The 22,974-nt window shown below is 39.6% G+C and overlaps 1 protein-coding gene across 6 annotated transcripts in view; it reads left to right on the top strand.

Annotated features, from left to right (window-relative positions):
- The first annotated feature begins 565 nt into the window (after positions 1–565).
- GABRB2 (gamma-aminobutyric acid type A receptor subunit beta2) overlaps positions 566–22,974 on the top strand; it is a 156,407-nt gene continuing 133,998 nt past the window's right edge. The window contains exons 1-5 of one of the 6 annotated variants that reach the window (XM_069028963.1): positions 566–613; positions 1,498–1,615; positions 2,398–2,625; positions 2,752–2,843; positions 3,732–3,799. In XM_069028963.1, coding sequence (XP_068885064.1) covers positions 2,549–2,625; positions 2,752–2,843; positions 3,732–3,799 — 237 coding nt within the window. In that variant the 5' untranslated portion in view covers positions 566–613; positions 1,498–1,615; positions 2,398–2,548. Of the gene's footprint in view, positions 614–713; positions 754–1,272; positions 1,351–1,397; positions 1,616–2,397; positions 2,626–2,751; positions 2,844–3,731; positions 3,800–22,974 lie in introns of those variants that run through there. The other 5 variants (XM_069028962.1, XM_069028961.1, XM_069028960.1 and 2 more) reach the window with 5 other exon arrangements.

Here is a 22,974-nt window from a genome sequence, read left to right as displayed (position 1 = left end):
TTGGCACTGAAGCAGGCTGGCTGTGTGAGAGCAGAAACCTCCGCTGGTGAACAGGGAGAGTGGCTCTTTAACAGCAGCTATGGAACAAAAAGCTGAAAAATTGGGTGGGGGCCGTGGGTGTTGCGATTTTAGAAAATGCTTAAACGTTCTTTAACTTGTTTGGTTTTTTTCTATTCAATACATAAATGAGAAATTTATCACCCACACACTCTTGTCTGTTTCAGCGAGAAAAGTGTGTTTTCTCACTTTGTGCAATTCCAATGTTACAAATGGGAAAAAGTAGTGAAAATATGTCTTGACGAATTGCCCCCAGCCCCCCAAAGGATGGCTATTTTGTTTCTGGAAGAAAAAACCGAGAAGCTACTTACTTGTACTCAAAGGCACAGTGTGGCCGTTTAAGGCACTGACAGTGCGGGGAGAGGAGCACGATTTGTTCCCCCCGCTGGAGCAGTGCCGGGGTGGCCGCTGGCAGGACGGGCGGCGGAGAGGTGGGGGAAAGGGGGGGAAAAGGGGTGGGAAGGGGGGGTGGGGGCTGCCCTGGCCCCACTCCAGCGGCAGGTGGATACTGCGGAGCTCGGCGTGGGGCTCCCCGCTCCCGAGCGCTCCCGCCAAGGTAGCTATCGGTCCGTATTAAATGGCTGCCTGCTTTTCGGGGCTGCCGATTGCTTCACGGTTTGGCTGTTTATTTTTTTTAGTAGCTCTGCCGTCTCTCGGGGGTAGCTCACTCCTCTCTCCACCCCGCCGTTTCCCCAGGTGAGGCTTCATCCCACCGCCTCCCTGTCCGCCCCCACCTCAACCCTGCCTCCCCTCGCCCTTCCCGGGGAGCCGCCGCCGCCTCTTCTCTCCGAGCATCCCCCCGGTCCGGCGGCCTTCCTGGCTCTCCTGCTCCCGGGCCAGGGTGCGTCTGGGTGTGGGTTGGGGCCGGCCTGGCCGTGCGAGGCGAATCGCGGCTTTCCCGGGCAGCAGGAGGCGGTGGCCGGCCCGGGGGCGGCGGGGCAGGGTAGGGCAGCAGCTCCGGTGCGCCTCATTCCCGCGCCGGGGACCGCGCTGTGCCGGAGAGCAAACGGCTCTCCAGCCCGCCTCGCTCTCTGTGCAACACCCTCACCCTTGTCCCTCCCCCACCACCCACCGTTTTTTTGGTTAGGTTTTTTTTTTTTGGTGGTGGTGGTGGTGGTTTTGGTGGGGGTTTTCTTCTGCTCCTCTACTCTCCTGCAGCGAGTTAAATATTTCTTGTGTTAACTGACGCCTAAAGTGTTCCCAATCCTTTCACCGCGCCACCCGGGCCGGCCGAGGACGTGTGCACGCCCAGATCCGCTCGGTGAAGCAGCACGGTTCCGCGGGGCCGAGCGGGTATGTGCGTGAGGAGGAGGGGGTGTAAAAGGAGCGACGAGCACAAAGCAGATTTGAGAGGAATAATTTAACTCCGGTGTTTGTTATTTTTCAGGGGTTTGGTTTTTCCCTTCTCTCTCTCTCCTTTCTATCTTTTTCTCTGCTCAGGATTTAAATGTCATTCAAAGCATCCCCAGATCAGCTTTCCGCTCGTCTTCTGTTTCTTCCGAGGCATTAACTGGATCACGTGCTGCATTTGAAGAGCTTGGGTGTTTTACCCACTAAGGTAAGTGGGCTTATGCACCTACACCGAGTCTGGATGGTCACTAAAAGCCTTTCAGGGTGGTGTTTTTCTTCCCCTTGGTCCCCCTCCCCCAACTCCGTGGCCAGGTTTCTACCTGAAGAACTCGCAGCCCTGGGTTAAACATCGGTCGATATATGGAAAATGCGCCGGGGGGGGAGCGGGGCCGCGGGGGCTCCGCTCCCGCCCCTCAGGCACCAGCCAGTGACCCGTGGGAGCCGGTGGTGGCAGCCGGCGACCCCCTCAGTCCCCAGTGCCTCTGCTCCTGGAATAGCGCCTGGCAATACCGTAAGGAAAGAAACAGCCTAATCCCCTCTTACAAGAAACTATTCGTCATCATATTTTTTTCCTCCGTGAGAAATACTGTAGGCGCCCATCTCCCTCCTCCCCCACCGCCCGCCCCTGTTGCCAGCGCCGGCTCCTTTGCCCGCACCTCTCCTCGCTTCAGGCGGTTCTTTCCAGGGACTAAGAAGTTAAGCTGCTCCCTCTCTCCCCCCACCGGCCCCCATACGTACGCAGTGCATCCCCCTTTTTAACCTATTCTTCCTGTGCCTAATCCGAGTCCGTCCAGCCCCCCCAACCCTTAAACCAGGTTGCAAAGCCGCTGTACCCTGTAACTCCTAAAACTTCTCCTCTTGCTGTAATTTATATTCTATAATAACAAAAAGGACAACAAAAATATATTGGATCCTCCTGTGGATTACTTTTATTTTTAAAAAATAATGCATTTCCTTCTTCCCCTTTAATTTTTTTTTTTTTTTTCCAAGGAAATTTGCTCCATCTCCAGCAGCAACCACTGCTCCTTTTGATGTTGTGGTACACCGTGCGCATGCGCTTCACATTAGAATTACTGCACTGGCCAGAATAAGTTGGATCTCCTCTTCACTGAAACCCTAAATCATATCAAAAGCTAAAGGGATGCTGAGAGTCCGGAAAAAGGGTTACTTTGGGATTTGGTCATTCCCTTTAATAATAGCTGCGGTGTGTGCACAGAGGTAAGTGATGAAGGTATCTCTTTTCCTTTACTTTGAATTGCAGTGCATACTGCTGCTGAGAGGAATGTACAGCTAGGGGCTGAGAAATCAGAAATAATACAGTATTATTATTTCCTTTTTCTCTAGTGTCAATGACCCTAGTAACATGTCACTGGTAAAAGAGACGGTGGATAGACTGCTGAAGGGCTATGATATTCGCTTGAGGCCAGATTTTGGAGGTAATTTGACTGCTTTTGAATAAGAGAGGTTGCATATCTGGATCGGGTGCGTTGCGGGGGGGGGGGAGGTTCGAACGTGTTTTGGGTGCTGTTGCTTTGGCGTGTGTGTGTGTTTCCATTTCCTCTAGCTGATCCAAAGTTAAGCCCTTTTTTTTTTTCAATTTTCTTAGCACAGGATGCTCTTAATGCGATCACTTAAGTTACTTATATATTCGTAATCGGTCCCTCATTGTGTGTGTGTGATAATACCTTACTAACCTGTAATTAAACCCTTGTTTAACTGGTTTCATCGAGATGCAAATCTCTCTTAAGTTCACCCAACGTTTATTCCTTTCAGCTTTATGTTCCTGTGATTGCACTTATTATTTTTGAGTACAAGATGTGCTGTTAACTGATACAAAAATGTCATTTAACCCCCTGCTTGCGCCTACTTCGAACTAGTTTGTTTATTTCGGCCGTGTTCGCTGTGGGTGGCTCTTTCCCCCCATCATTATCCCCCCCATCCCTACCCCGGGCTCGGTGCTCGCCCTCCCCGGGGCGCGGGGCTGAGCGTGTCGTGGCGGGTGGCGGTCGAGGAGGCCGGCGCGGAGGAGCGCGGAACTGGGCGCGCCGGTGCACGTGTGTTGTGTTACATAAAGCACCTCCACGGCCGTGGCTGGCGTGGGGCGGCCCGGGTAGTGTATGCTCCCGTGGGCGCGGTGGGACCCTTCTGAGGGGGACTGGGGGGGAGGGGGAGAAAGAGGTGGGAAGCGCTTTATGCTTCTCTCCTGACTTTCTGATTATGTTTAAACGTCGTTTTATGTGTACGCTGTGTTCGCCCTGCTAACTCTGGTAAGAATGAGTTAAGTTTTTAGAGATCACATTGCGGACAATCTTGTCGGTTTGCAGGTCCCCCAGTGGCTGTTGGCATGAACATAGACATTGCCAGCATAGATATGGTCTCGGAAGTCAATATGGTGAGTATTTAGGGTTTGGGGCTGGTTGCTCTCGGAGGGGGGTGGCTGTCTCTTCTCCCGCCCCTACCAAGGCGGAGCGGTGCCCGCGGGCGTGCTGGGACCCGGCGCGGCCTCCTGCTCCGGGCAGCCGCCCGGGAGGGGCTGCTCGGGGGTCGGCGGGGGCTCGGGGGCGGCGTTCCCCCTTTGCCGGCGGTGGATCCCGGGGCAGGGGACCGGCGGGACCGATCGGGGCTGCGCGGGGCCGTTCCTGCGGCAGCTCCGGGGGCGCTCCCGCCCGCGCCGCCTTTCCGCGAGCAACGGCGCCCCCTGCCGTCCGCGCGCGCTCACCGCACCCGCCGCTCCGCGCCGCGCTCGCCCCGCGCAGCGGCCGCGCCCCGTACAGCCACCGCGCCTTTCGCCCCGTTCAGTGCCTTTCCTGGTGTCATTCTTCTGTGCCATGTTAAAAAAAAAAAAAATCCGAAATTGCTGTTATCTCTTAGCAGTGCACTTTCGATTAAAAACAAAAAAAAGAGGCTTTTACTTTGGTGTATGTTCAAAACTTACCTTTTTTTTCTAGCCTGATATTATTTTGTATGGTGATAAAAGAGTCGATGATTTTAGCAGTTTAATTTTTCCAAGATGTTTGTTTCTCGTGCCTAAATACTTGGAACTGACTGTGCTCAAATACTGAACTTGTTCAGAATGTAGTAACTTGACACTTTGTGTGTTTCACTTTCATCACCTGGGAGACTAATGAGGTTTGGAGAAAATTGGACAAGTCTGATTCATACTTTAGAAGAAGCTGTTCTTGACTTAGAAGAAACTTTATTAACAGTCACTTTTATTATTTGGAAATGTTTGGGGTCAAGTTTTGAAGTTTTTATCTTAATTTGCATGTTAATTGGTTAAGGACACAGAATTTGGCCTAACACTCGTAGGGGCTTATACAGGAACAACAAAAGACACTGAAACATAGTAGCACATGATACAAAAGTGATGCAAAATAAATGTGGTTTTGTCAAGTATTTGTGAATGGAAGTTTGTTGTTTGAAGCAAACTTTCCATTATTCTTGAAGGGGTTTCAAGTAAACATCTTTCTAAATATGGATGTGATTTTAGGGCTATTGCTGTAGCTGTGATCATGCATTTGAAAATAGCATCTGGAAAGTTATCAGTTGTTTTAATACCATTTTACCACTAAAATATTTAGTTCCTCAGTGTCATGCTTGGGTTCTCAGAGATGTTGCACTGAATGAATTGGCAAACATTTGTTCTCAAATTGAATGACTTGTGTGATGTACAGGAGTTTTTTTATAATGTAAAATAAAGCCCTTGGCCTAATTTGAGGATAACATTACAGGTGATTTTACTGTGAGACAGGGAGGTGTTGGTGACAGAGAGCTTGATGCTGTTCTTTTTCAAGATAGCAGGAAACCTGAATAAATTCACCTTCTGAAACATTACTTCTGGAAAATTTCTAAGTGGCTGAAAGCAGCTTCCAAACTTTGTATGACTAAACTTGTTATCTAGTATTCTACCTTCGGGAGCTTTAAGTGCAGAGGAAGAAAAGTGCATTGTATTTTAAACCACTGTCTTTTCATTAAGACAGCTGTGGGTAGGAGAAACAGGGACATAGAGTTATTTCTTTGACAGCCCTGAGCAGTGAGGGAATGATGAGGGTTCCTTGCTGGGACTGCGATCTACCAGGTCAGTGTTATATCCTCTCATCCCTTCAGAATTGGAAGGTTCTTGTGAAAAAATTTTAAAAATACTTGTGAATCTTTTCTTTGTTTCTTTAAATGGTTTCTAGACATTTGGTCTCCAATTAAAGGTGGTAACGTATCAGAATACGGTGATCTGACACAGCCTAACTATATAAGGGAGTATTATTTTTAGTATTCTGTAGTCAGTTTATTGTGTTTCTATAATGAAATGTTTGACCTTTCTGAAAAAAGCCTCTTCAGACTATCTGCAGAACTCAGAGGAGAGAATGTATAGACAACTTTGTCCTACTAATTTGCCTAAACCATTTAAGCTCTGGGTTTATTTTACTGTAAGAAGCCACCTATTTCTTAAACCCAGACAATCATGTTACATAATTTTTTTCACTTACAGTTTCAAAAGAGATTCCAAACCAAGATTATAATCTGCTTAATTGCAAAATGTAACACTTGATTTTACAATGGTCTGTATAGCAAGTACTAATATATCCTGAATATAACCTGAAATGAATGAGGAGAGAAACATAGAAGGAAACAACAAAATATGTACTATGCAAGGCCTTGGCTTTTTTGCTTGCAAATTCACCAGAATTTGGAGTAGAAACCAGGAGGAATACCATGGAATGCTAGCTAATGCAAAGCCTTCTGAGACAACAAGAGACACAGAAAGAATCTTTTGGATTTGTAGACCTATTTTTTCTACGCGTGGCTTTGCTATAGCTTTGTTTGTAGTTATGGCAAACACTACTGACTTTAGATAAAGGCAGATAATTGCTTAGAGTCATGTACCATCATTAATGGAATCAAACTTCTGCCTTGGGAGAAAGGCTAAATAATCATAGTTATTCAGCTTGATATAATTTCTTTTAATTTTAATGTTAACTTATTTTAAAATTACATTTCTTTTTCAGTCTTGATATATTGCATCTACAGTATAAATTTGTGCCACCCTGCAGGCAGAATGTTTATCTCCAGTGTCATGAAGTAAATCATGAGGTTTTCGCTTTGCTGAACAGGATAATTTAGAATGGCTATTATAGAAAGTAAAAGTATGTTAAGGATGTTCAAGAATATTATTGCTGACTTTGAATTCTTAAAGAGGTGATAACTACTTGCATCATAAAAACTCAGAGTGTATTAGGCTTTACAGGTGAGTTACAATTATTTTTTTTTATGCAACAGAGCTGAAACTGTAAGCTGTTTACCTTGGGTAGTCAGAAACTTGAACTAGCATTTATCTGAGTTTACAGAAATGGTTTCAAAGTACTGGTACTTGTGAACATAATTTGTTCCAACTCTGGGGAATGCACTGAATGCACATGAGAAAAGTGAGAACTTCAAGTATATGTGGTTATCAACAAATGCCATGACTATTGGGACTAATTTCTTTATATTCTGCAAAGAGAAAATATACAGCAGTTATTTTATGCAATACAGTAATGATTATGGCTAATTCCACTCTCCTCTCTGGACCAGGTCCTGCAATATTGTTGAGTGTATCCTTTTTTCTAGTTATACTATAGATTTTCTTGAGGTTTCCCTTATTCAGGTAACAATGGAGAATAAAGATGAAGATCTGTGAAGGTTAATAAAATGGTTTTCCTGGGCTAATGATGTTATGTAAGATTAGCTGTATTGCTGTGAGTCTAATGCAATGTTCTCAAGACAGTTTCCAGGTGTTTCTTCCTGTACTAGAATTTTCTTCTGAGCTTCCTTTTTTTTTAATACAAACCATTTGTTGTAAAAATAATATCTTCAGAAACTAATCACTTAATAGGATCTTTTTTCTTTTTTTTCTTTTTTCTTTTTTCTAAGCCTTTTCCTCTCAGTTAATTATTGGAGTGGACCCCTTGAAAATGTAGCAATGAAGGCTATTCTCCATTCTAATCTTCTCCCTTTTTCTCCCAACTATTCCCTCATAAGCTCTGTAAAAATTGGTACAGGTTCATTAAGAAGTACAGAAATAAATTTTCTTCCCTAGACACCCCTGAAGATTCTGCATAACATGTTGTGCATTTGATCTATCTGGAGAAGACATGAGGATTTCTATGGACAATGTTGGTCATGTGTTAGTTTTCAATGTCTTGGGTTATTCCCTATTAAATAGGTCTTAAATAGGTCAATATTTCCTTCCTTTTTTTTCTTTTTTTTTCTTCCCCCCCCCCCCCCCCCCCCCCCCCATCTGTGGCTATTCTGGGATTCTAGTACAGAATGTCTTGAAAAGAGAGAGCAATATTCTGTAGATACAGATTTTACTCAGGAAAGATGTGCTCTTTGAGGTAATGGGTTGTATATGTAATTAAATATAGCTATTCACACTGTGGGTCATTGGGGTCTGCAGAGAGGAATCTGAACTGTTTATTTAATTCTAAGTATTTGCTTGCTTAGTGTGCAGGTTTTGGCACATGGAGTCAGTAGTGTGTGTGGAGTTAGAGATGATGGATTGGTTTGTCTTAGTGGGAGCCATTACCGTTGATTGAGAGCATAATCCTTCCATCAAGTGGGAGTTGGAGAAACAAAGGAGCTGTTACCATCTATCAGGGAAAGGTTTACTTCTTAGTGTGTGCCAAGTTTTACATAGCAGAGCCTAATAGCTTCAAAACTCTAGAAAGGAAAGTTGGAGGTTTTTAATACTGTATTTCACTTCTGTATTTGAGTTATGCCAAAGTTGCACAAAACAGTAAGTATAAGACTCATAGATCAGAATATTCTCAGTCTGAAAATGTGCAGGCATAGCTGTAATTTGATGGTAGACCTCTGATTTTGAGTTGCTCTTGATAATGGAAACCCACTACTGGTTTTCTTAAAATCTCTCATTTTTCTTGAGGTATTTTTGGTAGGGGGCATTAACAGGGGTTTAGATTATGAAATAGGTTTCGATAATGAAAACAACAGGAGCTGTGTTGCTGCCTCTCAAGCAGCAGCAATTATCTCTATGTGTGTAAAGGAAAGAGGTGGCCTGTGATATAAAGAAATGGGGATTAAGTGGTAAGGAAATAGGGTGGAGCTGTTCCAAACCCCAAAACTTCATGGAAAGGTCCTGGTAGAGAAAAATGGAAACAGGAAAAAGTGTCCTATATACATTGGTGTAGAAAGAGGTGAGGAAAAAGGTCATGAAAATGGTTTCTGTCAGCAATATCTTCTTTTGTCAATCCTTTCTAGTTGTTTATGTTGCTGCACATATTCTGTAGAAAGTAAAAGGAGAGAAAAGGGCTGAAAATATGTTGAAAATGAAATACTGGAATATTGAGAAGGTGCTGCTTCACTAAATACTTCTGCTGCCAGAGACAGTTGGTTTTATTGTTTTCTCTGTGTCATGAATGCATACGTTTCTTCACATAAAACTGCATTTCTCAGCAGACAGTTTGAATTTGACTCTTGCCAAATTATTGTGCTTATACACTACTGACTCATACTGAAGTGTCTAGAAGAGACTTCTGTGAATGCAGAGCAGGTGATGTGTATCTTAGAAGTGAGAATTCATTTTTACTGTAAACCTTGTTTCACCTTTTCCTTCAGTTACTGTCTGGAATAATATCACAAGATATTTTTGAACTGAACTAAATGTCTACTACATGTCTCTAATTCAGGCATTTTCCTTTCTTAGCTTAAAGGTATGTAAAAATAAATAAAAGCTCCTATGTCCAAATAAAATATTTATTCTTGAGAACCAAAGAGAGTCTTCCTATGGTATTCCTCATGTGGACTGAAGTTTTCATGCTGGTTTTGCCAGACTATATGTAGCCACAGCATGAAAAGATTCATCTAGCCCATATATGCAGGAATATAGCAAATTTGTAACTACTTTTATAAGATAGTTATGTATATTTACGTATATTATGTATATCTCTGTTATATATCTCTAGAAGCATGATGTAATTCTCATTTTTCTTTAAGGTCAATATAAATGGTTTGTTAATTGGATTGCACTTTTAGTGTGATACAGTATTAAAAGAATTTAATCAGTAGAAAAATCTTCTTGTTTGGTTGGTGGTGGTGATTTTTCAAAGTGATCGCTCCCTTCTGCAGACCAGGGGACGGTTGCTAGTAATTTAAAGAGATTGCCCTGGAGGTTATTTGTACTACTGAATTAATAATTATTGTCTTCTTTTTTTGTTGTTTTTTCGTTTAAGAAAGCCTTAATCTCTAAATATTGAAGTGTTTTGGCTCTTGTCACAGAAGAAAAGATAAATTTATCTTTAATATATTTTATGGGCAGTGTCTTGGGAATGAACATGAAGTGTACTTGTTAGCTCATGCTAGAGGCTGCTTTATTTCATAACTTCTCTATTGAAAATCACATAAAATCTTTGTAGATGAGCCGTGTAGTAATATAAAAGATTTTTATGTTGTACTCTACAAACTCGTTACAAGTTTAAGCTGTGGTTGTATTTGTGCTCCTTAGTGACTCTAAAGTCAGTGCATCATGACTAAATCCTTATTATTCCTCCCTCCCTTTTTTATCCTCATACATCATACAACCCTCTACAAGGTTTATAATAGAGCCTTTGTAGTCTGATTGTGTAGAAATAGAAAAATGTCCTGATAAGTAAGCCCCTTAGAAGCTAACAAGCTGGTATACTATTTAAGTGCCTCTAGACTGCTAATAAATCGGAGTGTAGTTTTCAACCATATTGGCTGGTGTCTGTTCTTCTCCCCCCGCCGGGGATCCGAGCTCCCCGTCCCGCTGCGGCTTCCGACCTCTGCCTTCCGACAAACCTTTAGTATTTAATCATGTTGAAGTACAGTGTTGTATAGTAATATTTCTTTTTTTCCAGAAGTAGTCCAGATTCCTAGTAGACTTCTGGTGGTTAATACTGTAGTTCTCTGCTAGTGGTTGTATGAATTAAGTAAGCAAGGTTCAGTCCCCTCATTTCAAAGGATGGTGCTCATCCACAAGGTAATTTTTGTAATGCCCCTTTTAAGACACGGAAGATGGCATCGTTTGTCTTTAGAGATGATAACTTCAGAAATAGTCAAATGTCTGGAGTTAAAACTGAAAAATCTGCTGTTATAAGTGGATGCAATCTGTCTGTACCTGTGTATAGTTACAAATTAATTGTAGGCATTGACAAAAGTTGTCAGTTGTGGGTTGCAAAAAGAAAACCCCAGCAGAATCAGCCTTTGTACTCTACTGTGATTACTCTAACTATGCTTCTACAGGGATTCCCGCCCTGCTTCCATTTCTTGACAGAGATGCTCTGTACAGTGGATAGATAACAGCCAGGACAGCACAAGCCCTGGAGGAATAGTGATGTAGGGCCATATTTACAGTTTCAGTCTTGCCTGTCTGAAGGCCATGTTGTGAAGTAGCATTTCTCTCACTTCATAGCTTTTCCCTACAAAAACCTTTGCATGCAAATTCTCTGGCTAAGTACTTTGAAATTAGCTGACCAATGCAAAGATCCTCCCAAGACTTGGAATCACACCAACTGCATATAACATTTTTGTATGAGTTTTGCAAATAAGGGTGTAATTAATTCCCAATAAAAACTAGAAGTTCTGTTCAAAATCAGAAGACATTTAATATTCAGGAAATTGACATGTGTGCAACTGACTACAGAATATGTAGATCATATTCAATGTAGTTTATCACAGGCCAGATAAAGCACTGAGAGTGTAAGCTCTTCCCCTGTCCCCAGACTTAAAAGAACAAGGGGACTGTGCTATTTCTGTCTATCTTGAGCTTCTTTTTGCATATCTCCATCAAAGCTAAAGCCTATTAATTTTTATTCTGTAAATACTGACAGAGGGATTCATTTGTTAGTTTTCAAGTAATAAGAATTTAACTTAGTGGGGAGGAAAGCAACCCTTCTGAGAGATGTATTTTGCAATTCAAATGTGTGCTGTTATAGTAGATACGTCGCTTCTGAGTATTTCCACTGATTTTTCCTATATACAAACCACTGTTTCTTTGTGATTGTGCTGAAAAACAAACTCAACTGTAAAAATTTTGAACAAGTAGAAGAAATTTACAGAAAGCTTGGCCTTGGACAGGAGCAGTATATTAAATTATCCTAATGAATGCATTACTCAAAAAATTCAGCTATTTGAAGTGGAAAGTCCTTGTTCCACTGTCTCCTCTCTGGACTGTTTCTTCTTTCTTTTCTTCTTTAATGAACAGGCATTTCTATTAACCAAACAACTCTGCGACAGTGTATTAAACCCCAGAGTTTTCCTTCACAATTGGGTGTCTTTATTACTGCTCTTGAATTTCTCTTTCCTGTGGCCATGGGTTTTGCATCCTTTGCGGCCAAGCAGCCTGGGTGTAGTGAACCTCCGCTCTAGATGGATTGTTAGCCCATGGTGCTTGGGAGTGGAAGCATTCGGATGTCAGAAGACCAGGAAAACACACCTTGCATGTCATGAATTAACCTACAAAAGCTGACAACACATCCTTTGCCTTCTCTGTCACTGAAAATGTTTTAGAATCACAGTAGCCATGACTTGCTGTTAATGTTAGACACGACATAAGCACACTGGCTTTGTCTATATTTGTATGAGATTTAAATATTGTCAACCTGTCGGAATGGGCTTGAGTAGGAACAACATGCTTGCTCAGCTGGAGCAGTTCCTTCCTGAATAGAAGTGCAGTACAGGACATCTATTTCTTCCTGAACTGGGGAAATGAAATCATCAAAATAGCAGAAACTTGTGAATGTAATCTTTTTCAGAGATCAGTCATCACAATTTCCTTGAAAAGTTGTTTTGGATTGACATGGGGCAAAAGGCCCTAATGTGCAAAATGCCCTAAGTGGTGTTTATTTTTAGATACAACCCTTGTAGAGAAGTTGTTATAAGGTGGAGTTAGGTAAAAGTCATGCTAAACCCAACTGAGATGAGAAGGTCCTCCAGAAATGCATGTGGATATTCATATATTTGGGATGTCTCAGGATGGCGACTCTTGTGATTTAGATTTCAGAAGTCTTTCTCATTCTAGTTCTTGCATTACACATGGCTGTGAAGTAGCCAGAAGTTCCTATTGCTTTCAAGGAACTGAAGGCATCTATTTCTCAGTGAGAACCAGCTAGTAAAACATAGTAATTAAGTACTGGAAAAGATAGTTAGGCCTTTTTAAAAACCATTCATTGCCACGGATGGTGGCAATTAGGCAGAAGCCTAATTTCTATTATAAATTGATTTATATTTTTTCCATAGAAGTTTGAATTGTTTTTTAATAATTGGAACAGAGATCCTTTCTGCTTGACTAGTAAAATTAGTGCTTAGACTTTTAAAATTTTCTGTATAGGCCTTTAAAAATGTATACTGTAAAAAAGAAGGCACATTATTGCAACCACAGTGAAAGTAGTGAAATATTGTTAATTCCTTTTGGTCAGTAAGGGTTAATGTGTTGTCATTTGCATAACAGTTTTTACCCTAGTCCAGAAATTGTTATGGTCCACTGTCTAATGCTTATTTGTTTCTTTTATAAGTGTATTTTTGAGTTAATAGACCCTGCAGCTCCAAAGGACTTGTAGAGCATTGTGGAATCTTTTTCCTCTCCCAAGGACCCAGTAGACTCTGCTGGCTCCCTCAGGTGTGTCAGAATAACAGTGTTAATCCATATTTGACAAGATGTGCACCAAAGAAGGCATAAAATTTAAGTGGAAAAAAAATAGCTTGAAGGTCCAGTAGATTGAATTTATAAATTAAATAATTTAGGACTGCAACTGTTTCATTATTCCTTATTATGAAATTATTTATTCCTTTAGATAACATACAGGGAAGACAGAAATAGGATTAAACAAATATGCACGTCATTTCCAAATGAAAAGGAGCATTTTGCTACTAATTCCATCATTGTTTCTCTAATCATGTAAGTCCAGAAATTACCAAAGAAGCCTTTTAATCAGCCTGAAATCTTCCTAAAATTTTTATGACTGTTCAATCTGTTTTACTGTCCAATTTCTCTTTTTCACTGATGTTTTGCGGTGCAAAACAGTTGTAGGAAGTCCATCCATAACAGAATTAACAATATAATGTTTGTATCTTGTAGTAAATGCTGCAAGGTTGCTCAAGATAAAATATTTAACAACCACATTAAATAGGAAAATGAGGTAAAATTACTCTCTTTTCTTAATTGAAAGAAGCCTTTTAAAAGTGTGGGAATGTTTACTGAATAATGCATAGCTGAGACCTTTCATATCAAGTTTCAGCTAAAATTATATTATTGCTGACATATAAATCCCCAAAAAATAGATTTGTAATGGAAATGTCAGGGGACCCTTAACTATAATCATTCCTGTTAGTGTAAATGCCTGGAAGTGAATACTGTTTTCATTAATCTACTATTATGTGACACAAGTGACCAGCTACAGAGAAACCTATAATAATTCTAGTTAACTGGCTGCATTCAAAAATGCTGTTAAAAGTACCCGCCTCTGTGCATAGGCTTTGCAGAATGCCTTTGCTCAGGTCCCAGTGAGCCTTGTTTTGAAGCCTTAAAATATGTAAATGTGATGCTGATTTTTCCATGGAGGCTATTTCTGCATGAGTTTCACACAAGATTTGTGGGCACTTGAGTGACTCGAAATGCATTACAAGATGACTCTTATAATGTCTCAGCCACTAAGTGTAAATGGGACTGGGTAATCGTCTCCAAAATTGTTGCTGTGGAATAGGTGCTCTTTTGAAGTGAGTGGATTTTACTGTGGTTTTAATTGGCTGGAAAGTCAATAAAACCTTGCTGGCAGTTTTGATTTAAGGATATTTAAAACCCAGTTATTTCCATCATAGGAAGAGTACACTTTTTTTACTCTTCATCTTGAGTTTGTGTTATAACCAGATGCATTGCTGAGGCAGCATTAGGAGGTTCATGTGGTTCCTACCAGGGCCAAATTTTGCCTGTTGTTAAATGGGAGACATCACTTGACATCAAAATCTTTCTGGCATCATTTTTTTACTTTCAGTTAAATGAATAAAAATGAACTTTTTAAAATCATAGAATCATCTTGGGTAATCTAGATGATAGTGCAAAGTCTTAAGCATAGAATTAAATTTTGATTAATTTTTTAGTTGCACTGATTTTTTGAGAACACAAAGGTCTTTTATATGTCATATGGGAGTTTAGGATAGATACCTATCCCCCAAAAATATGCTGTCAAGATAACAGTTTTTTTATTCTTGCTGGCAGCAATTATTTAGTAAAGCTTGAGAATAAGAGATTTCAATCAAAATTGCTGCTTTTGGATATGTAAACTGCTTGTTTTAATCAGTGTCCCAATTGTTTTTATTAAGGAAGTATTTTGTATTTTATGTAACGTAAATTACCTCTTGAGTTAAACTTTTTGAAAACAAAGAATGTGTATATGTGTTTTCTTGTTGAGTAATTCATATAAGCTGAAACGCAGTAATGGATTTCTTTGTATTGCACATCAGCAGGAGTGCAAAGCTTTCCTGATCATAGCTGATCTGTTCCTCCACTGCTTGATCTTGTTCTTCCTGTTTGTTGTTCATTAATTTCTGCCAGTTTGGCCTGACTCTGCAGTGCCTGTGTCTGCCTCTTCTCCTTGCATGTGTGTGTAAGAGATCCCAGTCATTCACATACCTGGGTCTCTTATTTCATTCTGGCTGATGGAGTAAAATGGTTGAGCATCGGTGGTTCAGCAAGTGTAAGCATGTTTACAAACAAAACTAGTGAAGTTGTAGTGTGTAAATGTCTGACCATTAGCCTTAATCTATCTGGCACTGCCCTTAGATCGTGGCTCTGACTGCAGCAATAATGACAACCCGAGTGCCTTCTGAGGGAGAAATGGGAGTTCTGGATGTTCTATCCTCACATCCTCATTTGGTGAGGACACACACCCATAAGACATAAGCATATGTTTGAGGTTAGGCTTGTAAGTGTTTTGCTGAATTGTGTCCTTTCGATCATCCTGACCTCAGTTTGGAGGTGGATGTGGGGGGGTTTTCTGTTGTCGCCAATGGCAATGTCATAAATAGGATTATGTCTGGAGTTGTAAGTAACAGATTAGACAACCATGGAGACAGAAAATCTGTTTTCCAGCAATATTCCAAGTGATAAAGAACCTTAGGAGAAAAAGATAAAATGTGATATATAGGCAGAATTGTTTCCGTTCAGAATATTTTTTCTGAATTTCCCTGGAGGGATCCGCTGTTCTCTGAACATCCAAGAAGTTCGTTGTGCTTCTGATCAGCTTCCCACGAATTCTCACCCACACTACTTTGCTGTGTCATCTTAATGTCATTTTTAAATACTAACAAAAGCATTTTGTTTATAATGTAGAAATAAAAATCTTGAGAGGGGAAAGAATGCCTTTTGTATGTTATTTTAGCAGATCAAAGCTGACTCACGAGTAGCAAATATGAAGTAATTAATGTATTTAAAATTCACAATCCCTGAGTTGTGAATTTAAGAAGTGTTTTGATTTTAGTCATCAAATTCCATAGGCTTTCTAAAATATGATTAGTATTATTTTTAGAAAGTTTACCTTGCTGCAGAGTATTATATTTAGAGTATAGAAGAGTCCAGCAATTTGTAAAGCTAGGTATAATTGGTGTTTTAAATAATCGACTGTGCTGAATAAACGGCCTCCAGTATACCTGGACACTAAGTGGGAAGATGGAAAAACAATCTTTCTCTGAGGAAAAAAAAGCAGCTATCATTAATTTGATTGGCATGGGAAGTTTTGACCTATGTTATTTACTGCTTTTGTGATGGCCTGCACTTCCTAGAAATACAGAAACAAATCACTGCCACCACTGCAGGCAAGCACTCATGCAAGTTTTCATTTGCACCAAAACTTTTCAAAATTAGTCAATTTACACCATGTAGAACCTTGGAACTGCAAGATAAAACTAAGTTCTTGGGAGGTCAGTAAAACTTGAACCAGTTTCTTCTAGGAAAAAGGGGGGAAGGTGTTGATTTGTGGGTGAGAGCTTTGTCTTGCTGGCCCAATGTCACAAATGTCTTAAAAAAAAGAAAATAATCCAGTTGCACATGGACTCACTGGTAATACATGAACAGCAATGGAAGAAAAATTATTTGTATTAACTGTATTACATATTGTCAGTAGAAAAATTGCTTGATTTAAGATTTAATTCAATTTTTGTAGAAGTTGACTTCAGCTTTTAACTTTTGCTTGATAGTATTGTGGGTTTCCTTATGTATCAATAAGAGCTTCCAAAGTATGGGTTATGAAATGCTGCAGTTTCTTTTTATTTTGCAGTAGCAGCCACCAAGCCCTGGTAATGACCCCCTTGGAAAAATGACAAAGATCTTTTGCTTGAAGGAGATTAACCACAATTTTTGTCTCATGTGGGAACCAGCAATCCAGCTCCCATGATATTTGAAAGATTCCCCAAAAGATTAATTTTTAAGTTTCTAAAAGCTTCTACAAAAAGCAAAAGAAACATTGTGGGGCTGTCACTAAATGTGGTATTTTATGATAAACTTTTTTTCTGAAGCTCGCTGCTGAGAAAACTGTTTGTAGATGGTGGTAGTGTAGTGCAGATTTGCAAACTTTCCACTATGGAAACATCTCCCTCTAGAGAGGCCAGGTTTTATCTCACTTGGGTTTTGTTTCTGTATATAAAAGCAAACAAACCAAAACTACGAGTTTGGAAAAAAAAAAAAAAAACAAACAACACTTACTGGTCAGTAACCTTAGAACACAGGTAAGTCTACAACTTACAGTAGTAAAATGGCTAGCGTTGTATATTTCCATGGGCAGAATTCTACTGGGGTGCATTAGATATTTTTTTCTCTGTTCTGCATGTGTAACTACTCCTGATATTAAGAGAACCTGAGTCTTAGATGAACTGTCATAAAAAGTAATTGTGTGGTAGAGAAATAAGGTTTTAATTCTTCCTGTCTGAAGATCTCAAAGTCTTTTTTATCAGTTTGAGCCTATGTTAAACCTTGGAGCTCTCTCTTGAGTTAGACCAATGTATAGTAATTTCAAGTTTCAAGCGCACCAATTTCAAATCTCTTGTACTAAATTACTGGTTGACCTTCTAAAGCTGTCCAAGGTGGGAGAGGGCAGTGAGGTTTTTTTAGTTTCAAATTACTCTTAACAGCTACTTACAAGAAAGAATTGGAGAGAGAATGAATCTCTTTGATTACTTTAATTGTGAATGGGCATTAGCTATAATGTCTCTTAGCTTTTATCAATATGATGACAATCATTGCTTATCATTATCTTAACATATGATGAAAACTTTAAAAATCTTGGGAAAAAAAAGTGGGTTTCAGAAAGGTCTCTATCCTTTTGAACTTTTACCAATCTTATTTCACAGAATTAGCTTGTTTGCTAGACTTTTAGCAATATGACTGTTACCCATCTGATAGTTGTGAGCTTATGTGAGAGCAGACTTTTCTCTGATAGTGGAACTTCACTATCCTTTGTGCCAGGGCTTCCAAAATGCTACTTGAGTATTTTTAAGTGCTATGGAACAATGGTGCTGTTCCCTTTATTACCTCTTTGCAGAGCTGACACAGGATTTTGCACAAATGGCTACATTATCAACAAGACTTCAATTTAACAGTTGCAAACCTTAAAACATGGTGTGTTAGTGACCTTAGAAAATTTTCCTGTCTTTCAGCCCCTTTTTCTTCTAAAATTATTGATTGCTAATTCACAGCTGGAATTTACATAAATCTTTATTCATGAAGGTAAGAACAGTTGCCACGTGGCTTCTGTCTCAAATGAAGTCTTCACCAGCAGAAAAGAATTGCTATGTTGGGCTATTTGCCCTCATGTTTTCTAAATATAACTCAACAGCAGTCTGGTTCCTGAATCCATCTGCACTAATATGTCTAGAGAAAATAAAATATCATATTAGTCACTTATTTTTTAAGTGAGCAAAACTTGGCAAAAATGAAAATAATTACACAAGGAAAAACCCTTTTAAGCAAAGACAGAATTATTAGTGAGCAAAGATATTTTGTAATATTAGTGATTGTGCTTGTCTCCTGTTTATAGCACCCAGCTGTAGAAGCACTTTCAAAAATTTTGTTATGACCTAATTTTGAGAGAGCAGTAATTATTCACCTTGCTCTGAGATTTTCAATTCACTTTTTTTCAGCCTAAAGCATTGTCTAGTAGGAGAAGGGTAATGATTTCTCTGAAGGTGAACCAGAGTAGCAGACGGGAGGAGGTTTTAGGTGAACAGGTGGAACTCAGGTAAGCCAATTGTTCCAACGTATCAGCAGTATCAGTTTTCCAAAATCACTGTTTTTATAAAAATAGTCTTTTAGCTGGACACCAGCAAAATAAAATAACCAGTATTTCTGCTTGTAATGATAAATCATAATCAAATTTTTCTCATTGTTCAGACCTGCAAAGGTATTCAAGTGAGGGCAGTCATTTAAAAGCATCATTCTTTTAGTTACTATCACTCAGATTTTATAGGTTACTATTCAATATTCCTCTCTTCTACTGAGAAAGGCTGTGCTTTCAGTACGTTGCAAACCAAAACTGTGGGCTGCACTTCTCCCAGGAATTCATCTGCCTGACACATAAAATCCTCAGGAGGATCTCTTCGGTTGGTGCTTCATTGCTGTTGTTATTGTGCAGTTCTTTATTTCTGTGTGATTTTTTTTTTTCTGATTTTTGGGTCCATCTTACCTATACTCTCTCTTTTCTGAATTGAGGTGTGGCAATAGCAGAAGGTGATTCATGGTTAAGAATTGGGAGGACGTTTTAGTTTTCTTCCTTTTGGTGTTTTTTTTAATTTGTGTGGTGTGTTTTGGTTTGCATTTTGGTTTGGGGGTTTTTTATTTGTTTGTTAACTTTGTTGGTGGGGTTTTTTTTGTTTTTTAACCCAAGTATTTTTCTGGAGGTAATTATGGTGTTTGTAATAACAGGAAACATTCCCTCATGATGCTACAGTAGAGGTGGTTTGACTTAGGAAATGCCTTCTTTAGGCATCTGTTGCCGGCACCTTTCTCTGGGGACTGTTCATTCTGGCTGTGTACACCCCTTTTTCTGATTAAAACTTATTTTCATTCAGATATCAATCTGACAGCTGTAACAGTCTTCAGGTGGGATATAAGACCTTTAGCTTTATGAATTTTTTCCAGAAACTTAGACTTGATTATTTTAAAAGATATGAAATAGTTTCTGCAGTGACTGCATTTAGAAAGTCATCACTTACTAGTGACATCTATACAGTAATAATTGAGCTAGAATGTTTATATATTTGGAAGTAACCACTCTAAAATATCATTGAGTACCAGCTCCAGATAAATACTGCCTTTTCCATTTATGACCATTCTGATGAATGCACCCTTGTATCTTTTCCATGTAGACAAAGTTTCTTTTCATTTTTATCAACTGCATACTGTTAATGCTATCCCTTTTCCTTTTGCATCTTCATAAACGCTCCTTTAGTAGGATGTCAGTATGTGCCTAGAGAAGGAAATATGGCTGGAATACAGCCTGCAATTCTCTGGGCTGATAAAATAATCTGTGAAGGACAATTTTAGTGCCTCATCTATTGGAGCATCTGGACACTCTTCTAGGGTTCCTCTCAGTTCTGAAAAAAAAAAAAAAATCCTGAACCCCAGTTTCCTTTAGGCATATTTCTACTTTCAATCCTGTGGAGCTTGAAAGGCAAATAAAATGAGTAGTCTAGTTAACATTAAATGGCTAATGATGAACTTCTGTCCTGGTGCTTGGCTGTCTGTAGCACAGAGGGAATCACTAATGTAATGCGTGTCTTGTTAACTAAAAAGTAGTGACAGTAGCCCTTTGGTTAGAGGCTGCTCTGAGTGTTCCACAGTTGATGTTCACAGAATGGATTACAATGTACTAAATACTACCAACACATAACTGTTAACAGCTTCCCCAAGTACTGTTAGCCCCTTTTTCTTAACAAAAAACACTGGTTTCGAACACTTTCCAAACCTCTATTACTGAATGAAAACAGTTCAAGAAAAAAAAAAAAAGGATAAGAGCATTATGAAAGAATGTGAAAACCATTTCTGTATTACTGTGACTATCCAGTGCTTTGAGAATTTTAATGGAGTACCCATTCATACTGCCTGTAAGAAAGCAAATCCAGCAGCAGGGAATGTGAGAACATCTGGAGCACAAACCAAGTATCTAGGTCAGCAAATGACAGTTAAATTATTGCTTTTAAATGGTACAAGTTAAGGATAGGCAGTGGTTGAGCCTAGTTTAAAGTCGTATTTTTTTGTTGTTGTTCAGTGATTTAATTTATCTTTCAAGTTGCTGGGAGAACATAATTTTCAGCTTCAGCAGCTTTCCACATGCCATTATTCTATGGCCAAGTTAATTTTATTGATCTTGTTATTAATGTGGATCCAAAAATGTGATTGCAACATACTTTGTCATGTGGGAGCAACATATCTTGAGAGACACTTGCAATTAAGAATAATGTGCCTTTGATGTCTGTGTGCTGTTTCTCCAAAGCGGAGAGCTTCTATTTATATTTTCATAAAACTCTAAATATGAGATGTTTAAATCCTGTGACATAGACTTTTTCTTTAGTGCAGCCTGGGGTTATTCTCATGCTGGTAGAAGGCAAGTCAGAGTGGCCTCAAAGATGTGTTATGTGTCTGGGAGTACTTTATTATATGTGTGAGTATATTAGGTGGTATGAAAAAATGGTAATGGGAATGGGGAATTCAGTTGAGTAATAATGGACATGTAAAAGTAGTTTGACCAATATGTCATTCTTTTGCTACCAATATTCTACAGTTGTACAATAACATGTTATTTTTAGCAGATTGTCTGGAGTTAATGTACTTTTAAAAATTGAAATTAGTATGTGTAAAATGAATGTAGTTGCCTGCCGTAGAATCTTACCTGCTCTTCTTTAAGTATATTGAAAAGTGCATTGCTCTTACCTTAGTGTTATCCTCCAAACAGAAAATACAGATGCACTTTTAAAATAATTCCATTCTGAGTTTAAGGACACTTGAATCATACATACATACACTATAAGTAGCCTTTAGAGTCATTACATTCTGATGGGGAAAGGATATGTGCAGGAACATAGATAAGAAAATTGGAAATATAAAATTTAGCTTAGGACTGTGCACTGTAGCTGTCCTTACATTGGGGAATACCTTATTTTATGTAGAATTTTATTTATGACAAGGCATTTTCAGAAGCAAGCATCAAATTCTGTTTTCAAGGTACAACGTATATGCCTTATTCCTGTCTAACACATTTATAATCTATAGCATTTTCACTGAGCTGAGAAATGTTTTTCTTTGAATATTTTCTGCCCCAACTGATTATCTCCGTTAACTGCGATGTAAAAAAGCTGGCATAGCTTTGTATGTCTCTGTAAGCATGTATTGTACTGTGTAGAAAGAAATGCAGGAAATAAGTCAGGAGTGCAGCTGTGCTCTGCTTACCTAAAACACAGCTCACTCCTGAATTAATAGAAAGAAGCCTCTTGAAAAAAATTTTCATTTCTTTTTGTAACAGAAAATAAGGAAAGAAAAAGGAGAGAATGCATAGAACAAGCTAAAATTAGTAAGCAGCTAATGGCTTGCTTGGTGTTCAGGGCAATGTGCGGCTGTAAGTGATGTGCTGGCAGACTGCAGCCGATTTCCATTAAAAGTCTACACAAGGTTGAAGCAATCTGCGACTTCTTCATGAGGGAAAGCACATGTGGCCAGTGACAGGACCTGAGGGGATGGCATGAAGCTCTGTCAGGGGAGGTATAGCCTGGATAACAGGAAAATGTTCTTCCCTTAGAGGGTGGCTGGGCACTGAACAGGCTCCCCAGGGAGGTGGTCACAGCGCCAAGCCTGACAGAGCTCAAGGAGTGTTTGGACAACACTCTCGGGCACAAAGTGTTACTCTTGGGATGTCCTGTGCAGGGTCAGGAGTTAGACTTTGGTGATCCTTGTGGGTCCCTTCCAATTCAGAGTATTCTATGATTCTGTAAAGGAAATATTTGGCTTATGTATTGTTAAAACCTCAGTATAACATATATAACAAGCTCCAGAAAAATTCTTGCACTCGAAACTCTTCTGGCATTTTAGAGTTGTCACATAATTCCAGATCTATACTCCTGATGACATTGTCATTTTTACTGAGAACAGACTTGTTTTGCTCAATCTGTGCTTTCAGATCTGTGGGTTTTTTTCAGGGACTAAGAGCTGTGTAGCATCCTTATGGCATGTGCTGGAGCTGATGGGAATTGGGTGGGCTTCACAGGAAATTCTTCTTATCTCTCAAATCTAAATTGGAGATTGAGAATAATGAGGAAAGACAGAAGCATGTACTATGATAGAAATCTTCACCTCTGTTTTTGGGCACACAGTCCAAACTAGTATTTGCAATGCAATTAAAAATCACTGTCATTTCAGAGAACCTTAATTATGTGAAAAAGTGTGGTTCAAGAAAGCTTCAATAGCTCGGTAATTGACTTTGGATTTAAAGTTTTAAAAAAATAAATAAACGTGTAACTGAAATGACTGACATAAAACCAGCAGGCTCTTAGTAATGGATGGTTCCTCTAGACTACAGC

The sequence above is a fragment of the Aphelocoma coerulescens genome, chromosome 13 (genome assembly GCF_041296385.1).
Source record: "Aphelocoma coerulescens isolate FSJ_1873_10779 chromosome 13, UR_Acoe_1.0, whole genome shotgun sequence".
In the NCBI taxonomy this organism is placed as follows: domain Eukaryota; kingdom Metazoa; phylum Chordata; class Aves; order Passeriformes; family Corvidae; genus Aphelocoma; species Aphelocoma coerulescens.
The sequence above is the reverse complement of the archived record's forward strand: the minus strand, read 5'-3'. Positions and strand labels throughout refer to the sequence as shown.